General features: G+C 48.3%; 1 protein-coding gene across 4 annotated transcripts in view; it reads left to right on the forward strand.

The window, feature by feature from the left end:
• Positions 1 to 8,910, forward strand: part of arhgef39 (Rho guanine nucleotide exchange factor (GEF) 39) — a 35,395-nt gene that overhangs the window by 21,275 nt on the left and 5,210 nt on the right. For all 4 annotated transcript variants that reach the window (XM_020644694.3, XM_065951487.1, XM_065951488.1 and 1 more), the window contains exons 7-8: positions 1,700 to 1,828; positions 5,254 to 5,483. In XM_020644694.3, coding sequence (XP_020500350.1) covers positions 1,700 to 1,828; positions 5,254 to 5,483 — 359 coding nt within the window. The remainder of the gene's footprint in view (positions 1 to 1,699; positions 1,829 to 5,253; positions 5,484 to 8,910) is intronic.

Here is an 8,910-nt window from a genome sequence, read left to right on the forward strand (position 1 = left end):
TGTATCAATTAAAATCTCATTGCTGCCGTGCTGCCACTGCTTACGAGTGAAAGCAGCAGTCGACTCCTAAGATGAACGTACATCTCCTCTTCCTCTTCTCATTAGAGAGTCTTTTTTTAACTTCTGTGTGTGTGTTTGTGTGTGTGTGTGTGTGTGTGTGTGTGTCTGTGTGTGTATAAACTTCCCACAGTTAGCTCGTACCGTAAAGGGAATTATTTAAAAAAAGAAACTCCAGACAAATCACATTGTATCTGATTAAACAAAGTGGAATCACAGGAGGCTTTGTTGTTGTTGTCTCTTGTTTACTCGCTCTTTGTCCGTTTGCTTCTCTTCTTTTTCCTCACCCCCCCTCTCTCCCTCTGACGCCTCACTCCTCTCCCTCCCTCTGACGCCTCACCCCTCTTTCTCCCTTTCTGTGCATTCAGGCTGGATTTAATTGTTGTAATTGCAGAGTTCAGGAGTTTTCAACAGCTTGTCTTTACGCTGAGTTTCACCGCGGTGACTGTAAGCGAGTGTGACCTGACCGTGTGCATGTGTCAGAGATTTAACAGTAAAGTTAACGGCGTCTAAAGCGAGAATAAGTGGAATAGTTAAGAGCTGAAGACACGTCTGCAGAATGTGTAAGAGGCCATGTTTTATTAATGCCTTGGCCAGAGCTCAGCTGTAATTAGGAGTTGTTGTTTTTCTAAAGCAGGCGCGGGAAAATATTCCAAACACGAGCAGCAAAAAAGAGAAAGTCTACACGGACGCCTTGTTTGGTTTACATTGTAATGGTTGTGAAGTTAAGCGTGCCAATTAGGCCGTGATTATTTTAGTGTTGGCGCGTTGCCCTGAGGATCGCAGAGTTTCAGCTCGACACAAAAGAAGGAAAAGTTGAGCTTGAAATGAGAATCGCTCTCTTTGTTGTTATTTTGGACGCCTTAATGATGCAGCTCTAAATGTTGCAGCAGGAATTATGGAGGAAGGCGGTAATTGGAGGCTTCTGTCTGACTCTTTATATTATCTGACTGCAGCTTTGTGCAGAGAGTGAATGAGGTGAGGGGTAGTACGCTGTAGGAGGTAGTGTGATTAAGAGTTATACTGTTGATGGTTCCATGAATGGTTCTAAAGTTCAGGTGGAAAAGCTGCAAAAAAAAAAGGTGCCGACGTTAAACCGCCGTTAAAACCCTCCGATCCTCCTCATCCTCCAAGTTATCACACCTCTCCAAATGATCACCATGACGACCGTATCTTACAGAGGGCTTTACACCTACTAGCAGCTGCATGTGAGATTTACGTTAGGGCTCCATTAAGTTAGTGTTCACACTTCAAAAATCAGGTTTGTTAAAAAACAAAGATTAACTCGTAATGAAAGCTGTTCACAAAGTGTGGCTTTGATATCTGTGTTACCCGGAGGTTCATCCACCATGTTGGATAACCTGTGTCACCTACGGTCTTTAACCCGGGGACAGAGAGGCTGAGGAGTGTGCAGAGGGATGAAGAGGATCACCAGCTCACCGTGGTGATAACGGTCTCCTGAGAAAGAACCTGAACCCTCTTTACTGTAAACGACCTGAAGCGGAAGGCTCCGACAAACAACCAGTGTTTGTTTTTCTACATCTACATCCTGCGCTCTGCTCTCAGTCTTATTTATCAGGCCTGCAGTGGTCTGATCTACCTCCCAGGTATGGTAATGTGTTCGTGTGTGTGTTATCTGCAGGAGCCGTGGATGCTGTGTGCGAGACGTCCCAGCGTATCCAGGACAATACTCGGTGCCATGAGAACCACCTGCAGCTGTGCCGGGTGCAGAAACTGCTGAAGGGGCGAAAGACGAAGGTGTTTGCTGCAGGTTAGAGCTTCTGATCACTTATTCCTTTCATCTCCTCCTCCCCCTCCTCCTCCCCTTGCATGTGTGTCCTCTGGGAGAGCCGGGGGAGGAGGGCGAGGAAGAGGAGGGGAGATAAATGAGTTAACTCTGGAGACATTCTCGCCTGGATTGATTGAATCGATGGATTCTTCGGAGCAGTAAGTGTTTTCATCGTTTCCTTTATTAGCGGCTAACGGTTAGCGTGTGGATGTTCTCTCCTCCTTCATGCTCCCTTCGTTTATTCCTCCTCTTCATCACGCCTCCCTCTCTACAGGTGAAGCGGGGACTCTTTTCTTTGCGTCTCACCCTTCTGTTGTTTGTCTGGCCTCCTCGTTGCTCCTCTCACCCTGCCAATCTCCCCCAGGACCAATTAGAGCCGGGCCTCGTCTCTCCGACCAGCACATAAAAAGGCGGCAGTGGGTGTTTGTTTGCTTGGATATGCAGGGTGTTTTTATGTGTGTGTGTCTGCGGATGTGTCGGTGCGGCGCTGAATAGCGGTTCATCTCTCTAATGCCGATGTGGGAAGTTTCAAAAGCTTCCTCTCATCGAGTTCTCAGGCCCTCGCAGCTCCGCCGGCTTCCTCTGCAGCCAATAAACCGGCGGTCCCACCAGGCACACTTCAGAGCACCAAACCTCCCGCCGACCCGCTCCTTCCTCCCCCTCTCCAACACCTCCTCTAATGTGGCTGAAAGAAAGCTCTGCCTTTTCCACATGAGACGCAGCGCGGCCCCTCCGACATATTAAGTAGCTCTGTAGGAGACGAGGAGGGGGCGACGGTGAGACACAAAGACTGAATCAATGAGATTCAATACGCAGACAGTCGGAGCGATTCAATTTATTAACAAGACTTCTCTCACAGTTCTCTCTAAATTCATCTGCTGTGAGACATGACTTCATGATTTCTTCAGTCAGGTAACTGGAGGTCAGTGGGACGTCCTCAAGGTCAGTCGGTCAGACATCCTCAAGGGCGGTCGGACGTCCTAGAGGTCAGTGTGACGTCCTCAAGGTCGGTCAGACGTCCTCGGGGTCGGTCAAAAGCGCTGACTGTACGATGAGAATAGAAGCGCTGCACATCTGTCCGGTTTCTGTGACAACCGTATGTTGACAACGGCCGCTGTATGACTGACACTGCCTCATGACTTTTTACTGCATGTTTTATATTTGAGATCGTTTTTACTCCAGCAGACACGGAGCGAGGAGGATGTGGGTACAAGTCACGATCGAGATGGGGCAAAACTACGGCAGAATATCGTAAATCTTAAATATTTAAATAAATATATATAAGAGCGGCGGTGATGTCTACAGCGTCTTTCTGAAAAGGTGAACGATTTTAAAGTCAAAGTGCTCAAAGCTGGCGCACACAAAAGGTGGAGCACTCGGAAAAAAAAGACGCTGGTCTCTGCGCTTTTTGTCCGGTCTGCAAACGCTCTCTCCTCATTGAAAAACAACTGAACACAGACGCCACGTGGACACGGGGGCCTAACTTGTTAAATCTGTGTTTCCTGTGAACACTCTGAGCTCCCATCAACAAATAAACCTGTTGACTCTCCAAACGCTCTTCTTCCTCCGGTCTCTGTGACTGTTGTTCCTCGGACACATCCGGGGGGGGGGTCAGGACTCTTTGTAGCTTTCTCACCTCCCTCGCTCGCCCACCCACCCCCCACCCCTCCCTGTGCAGGTAACTGACTTTGTAGTGGAGCAGAGGTTCTCTTTGACAAGAGGAGCTGAAAGGGCCCAACACGCAGAGGAGAGCTCGCAACTTCCTGCTCTTTGAACCTCAAAGCTCTGTGGACAGTCAGATGTTTGCGGGCGGGGGTGGGGGGGGCCTGAGAGGAGCTGGAGACTATCCTCTCTGACTCTATGATGGGGCGTGTGGTGGTCTGATTTAACTGTAAAGTTAAGAACACATCTTAAAGTACAGAGTGGAACAGGAAACAGACCTGCACGTGTCTGCGGCGTCTCCACACCTGATGTTTACTGACGTGCATCAGTCTCACCACGCTGGACTCTGGCAGCTTCCTGTGACGCTTCGACAAATAGGAAACACTCGGCTGATCATGCATGAAGTCAAAGTTAGAACTCCTTCTGACGCTGTGGTGTTTCTTTAAGTCTTTTTTACCCCACGTGGTGGGAGGAGAAAACATGTCGGGTTTTATTCTGGGGGCCGAACCAAACACAGGATTGATGTTTGTGTTGTACATAACATAAAGCTGCAGTGATGTCTGAGCACGCTAACATCGAGACGAAGGGCGAGTCGTCACAGCTCTACATTCAACCTTCTAGCAACCAAAGCTAACTCAGACCGAGCTGGTCTGTTACAAACTGACAAATGAAAACCAGAACATCTTACGGTTTCTACCTCTGCTTCTAACGATCTCACTGAGCTGAACACAAACACACGACAGCTCAGATTCTCCTTCACTTAAAAACAGGAGTGTTCATCATGCTGCCAGCTGAAACGACCAAACATGCAGCGGGTAGAAGCATGGAGCACACGTCAGGTTAAAGGTCAAACAGAGACGCGATGTCTTCTAATGCAACGTGCACGTTTGTTAACTGTCCCTGTACTCGTGTGGTGGCAGATACTGATACAGGAGAGGAGGAATAAAACATGTCGGTACCTGAGCTGCAGAATCGAGAAACATCTGATCTTAAATTCTGATATTTGTCTTCATGAAGCTTTTTTTTCTGCAGCTCTGAGGCTGGAAGTGTAGATCTCCCAGCTGCCTGTTTCCTGTAACAGTATTATAAACCTGCTGCTGTCTGTTGGTGTGTGAAGGCTCGCTTTAGTTCAGAACCATCAGAACAATCTCCTCCCCACACCTGACAGAGGCTCGGGGTGTCTCTTCACTGTTTTTCCCTTTAACACCCATGGCATTTTAAAAGCAATTTGACCCCCACCTGGCCCCGTCACTTAATCTCAGCGGGCTGGTCGATGGCTGAGAACGTCCGCGGTGAGCCCCAGAGGCACGGCTCCGGACACTCGGGCTGCTGCAATCACAGACGAGCGGCCGGGCCAATTACAAAGCGCCATGCACCCGGGCTGAATTCTCATCTTATCTATCCAAATGTCAGCCTCCTGCTTATTAGCTATCATCACGCTGCTGCCAATCATGGACGCTGAGATGAGAGGCTTCCTGTGGGAACAGACACACCCCGTGACACGTCTGCCTCCCACAGAGTCCGTCTTCACCTCCTCTCCTCCTTTCCCTTTTCTCTGCTGCTTCTTTAAGATCATTATTTCTGTCCTCTGCAGCTCAGGAGGCCAGGATTATAACTGAAGTGGGTTGGACTTTCTCTGGTCATCAGTCTGTGTGTGATTCAGTTAAACTATCAAAGACCAGGCAAACATCAGCTGATGATGATGATGATGATGATGATGATGATGTTTGTGTTTCCTGTGACAGGGCGCTGGTACATCCGTGAGGGCTGGCTGAAGATGGTTCCTCAGAAGGGAGCAGAAGCTAAACCAAAGATGTTCTTCCTGTTCTCCGACATTCTGCTGCAGGCCAAACGCTGCAGCCCGCTGCATCCCACCAACGGGGACAAGTTTGCCGGCCAGCACGCCTACCCTCTGCACGAGTGCAGCGTGGAGAAGGTGTTCGGGCACACCAGGAGCCAGGGAGGCCTGCTCAGTGTAAGTGAAGGAGAGCCCGGCTCAGAGAAACAAACCTGAGACGTGACAGCCACGTTTGATTAAGAGGCCCGATAAAATGAAATACACGACGAAGCTTAACCGTCAAATTGGAATTCCTACTAATTCAACAAGCCCTGTCTCTGTGTGTGTGTGTGTAAGTATTGTGAATTTAAAAAAAACACTTTCCTGCAGATAAACTATTCACAGTTGGACAGAAGTAAAACTGTGTGTCAGGGAGTGTGTGTGTGCGTCGTGCGTGTGTGTGTTGGACAGCAGGTGGAGGAGACATCTGTTCTCCAGTCCACACATGAGTGACTATTTATCTGAAGCTTTCTTTCATTTCTTCTTCTGGTGTTTGTTGATTTGTTAAACTCCTGGTTCTGCTCGCTCTCCGTCGTAAAACACGACTTACAGACGCTTCCTGAAGCTCTTCCTGAAGCTGGTTGACAATGTTCCTCCTGACCCCTGAACTTGCCCCCCCCCCCCCCGCTCCTCCTGGTCCTCTCTTCGATCACTTCACGGCCTTGCTGATTGAGTCTGAAAGTGAAACTTCAAAAGCGTCTGATCGTCTGTCCTCTGATGGTGTGCAGGCCTCGGTACAGCTGCTGGCTGACAATCTGAGTCTGAATGATGAAGCTGCTGTCATCAAGCATTCAAAGCAGCACGTCACGCGTCATCCACTGAGGAAGGAAAGTGTCTCTGCACAGAGTTTAGAGCTGATGCAGCGTGGTGTCAGTATTCAATCATCAATATTCAAACGTCTGTTTCTGTTTGTATTTATGGTCGGTACTGAAGATGATTTAAGATAAAAGTGTAATTCATCTTGAAGGAGATTCTTGTTCCAGGTCGCTCCAGCATGACAGTTCAGAGAGAGTAGCACAAACGAGCATTAGGTATATAAAAATATAAAAAACATGAGGTGTAATAAAAGAATGAAGGAAGATAGAGGAGTCATAGAAACAGAGGGATGAGTGACTTTCTTTAGGGGGGCAGGAGCTCAGTCTGTCAGGACTTAGGGTTGGAAACAGGTCGCCAGTTAAAGTCCCAGTGTGGACCATAATATGGAAGTGGGTCTGGTAGCTGGAGAGGTGCCACTTCACTTCCCGAGTACTACCAATGTGCTCTTGAGCAAGGCACTGAACCCCCAACAGCTCCGGTGCGCTCCCTGTGTAGCAGCCCCCTCACTCTGACATCTCTCCACTAATCCATCCACAGGTCCTGTTTGTGTGTGTGTGTGATTCAGATCTGTGTGAGGAGCATGTCTCTCAGTAACAGAGTGTAAACCAGACTTTCCCTCAGGGGTTAATAAATTATATGAAATTGAATGTCTGCAGGTAGAAAAGACCTCGTCCTAGCTCCTCCTCTTCCTGCAGCTTTAATAATCACTTCAACGTTTATTTGGGTTTTAGATTTTTGTAAAAGCGTCGATCGCTCGTCTTCTCTCTGTGTGATTTGTTGCTTTTCGTTCACTGATTTCCCAAAAGAGAGAGAGAGAGAGAGAGACAGAGAGAGAGACGAAGAATCGATGAGTATTTATTGAGTGAGTTTCTCAGCACAAACAGCAGACGAGAGGGTGAACTGGTCATCTTTGAGTCTCAGAGTTAGAGACTGAGTGCTTTTACAGTTAAACATTTAACAAGCAAGATGTGTTCGGGTAGGTCGCTGTGTTCAGCCTGGTTGCTGTGTTCAGCTTGGTTGCTGTGTTCAGCCTGGTTGCTGTGTTCAGCCTGGCTGCTATGTTCAGCCTGGTCGCTGTGTTCAGCCTGGTCGCTGTGTTCAGCCTGGTCCCTGTGTTCAGCCTGGTCGCTGTGTGTTCAGCCTGGTCGCTGTGTGTTCAGCCTGGTCGCTGTGTGTTCAGCCTGGTCGCTGTGTGTTCAGCCTGGTCGCTGTGTGTTCAGCCTGGTCGCTGTGTGTTCAGCCTAGTCGCTGTGTGCTGCCTGGTCCCTGTGTGTTCAGCCTGGTCGCTGTGTTCAGCCTGGTCCCTGTGTGTTCAGCCTGGTCGCTGTGTTCAGCCTGGTCCCTGTGTGAGTTCACGTGTCTCGGGCGTGTGCTGTGAATGAAAAGCGTTCCTCCTTCTCATTAATGAAACGTCTCCTGATGTGCAGATTGCTCCCCGCTGCATTATGTGTGGAGAGCTGCTGATGGCCGCCTGCTGGAACAGAATCTCTCTCAGCTGCTGGATCAGATTAGGCTGCAGATCCGTCTCCTCCGGCCCCGCACTAAATACATCTTCCTCACGCCTGTCGCCCTCCCCGCAGCCCGCCGCGCGTTATCTAATGGCAGAAATGGCATTTCATTAGCCTCTTATCCCGCCGAGGCCCCGATGCATACTCAATAGCATTACACGTAATTTCTCATAAGGACACATTATTGATCCCGGGCCCCTACCTGAGCGCAGGAAAAGGGCTGTCAGCACTCCAGGGCCCGGCTCATCCCGCCAATGAAGAATTAAAGCCAAATTTAATTTGACAGCTGTAAATGCCAGGCCAATCTATATGCAAAGTCTGGAGCCAAAACGTCTTTTATTAAAATTTCTGCTGTTTGTTTTCTCTTTTTCTCCGTGTTTGGAGAGCGCCTTTTCCTCTTCCTTTTCGCTCTGCAGTCTAACATCCCCTCGCTGCTCCAACACTTCCCTGACACATTCCCTTTGATGTATAAATAATCGAGCTAAATTATGTGCGCCGATGAGGCGCCGTGCTCCGCCGCTCTTATTATACAAAGTAATTTCTACCTAAGAGGGTCATATTTCCTGACAAATCCCTAATTACCGCGCTGCAACACAAGAGGAATGTATTTGTGCATAAATGAGCCGCTGTCCCCGCAGCGTGCGCCCACCCTGAACTCTGTCATAATGAGATAATCCTTGTGATGAGGCTACCTGTGAAATCTTCATCTATGTCATGTGGAAGGAGAGCTGTTGAAATACAAACATCATGATGAGCTTCATGTCCTTCTGCGTCTGAATCACAGTCGTCACGTTAGCAGAGTTTAAAGCTTTGATTTGATTCTAGTAAAAAAAAAAAAATCAGACGACGTCGATCCTGTTTGATACCACGGCAACACAAAGAAGTCTGAGCCTCCCAGTATGAGCTCATTTATTCTTTTAATTATTCAAAATGACAGACTCCTGCACACGCTGTCTGTGTTGCACTAAAACGTTGATGTGTGCGATGTTTGATGGATTCCTTTCTCTCCCTCACACCCGTTTGATGAAGCAGATGTCCTTTTTTTAAACTCGAGTACTTCTTAAAACACCTGATATTGAAACTATGAAAGTGTAGAATATTTGAACTTCCTCAGTCTGACTGCAGGTGATCAATGTGTGTTTGTGTGCAGCTGCAGGTGAGAGGAGGCCTCAGTCTGTTCCTCTCTTAAAACCCTGTTTGTTGACTTCTTTACGTGCACGCCGTGTGTCTGACTCTTTAAA

The sequence above is a fragment of the Labrus bergylta genome, chromosome 23 (assembly GCF_963930695.1).
Source record: "Labrus bergylta chromosome 23, fLabBer1.1, whole genome shotgun sequence".
Classification (NCBI taxonomy): domain Eukaryota; kingdom Metazoa; phylum Chordata; class Actinopteri; order Labriformes; family Labridae; genus Labrus; species Labrus bergylta.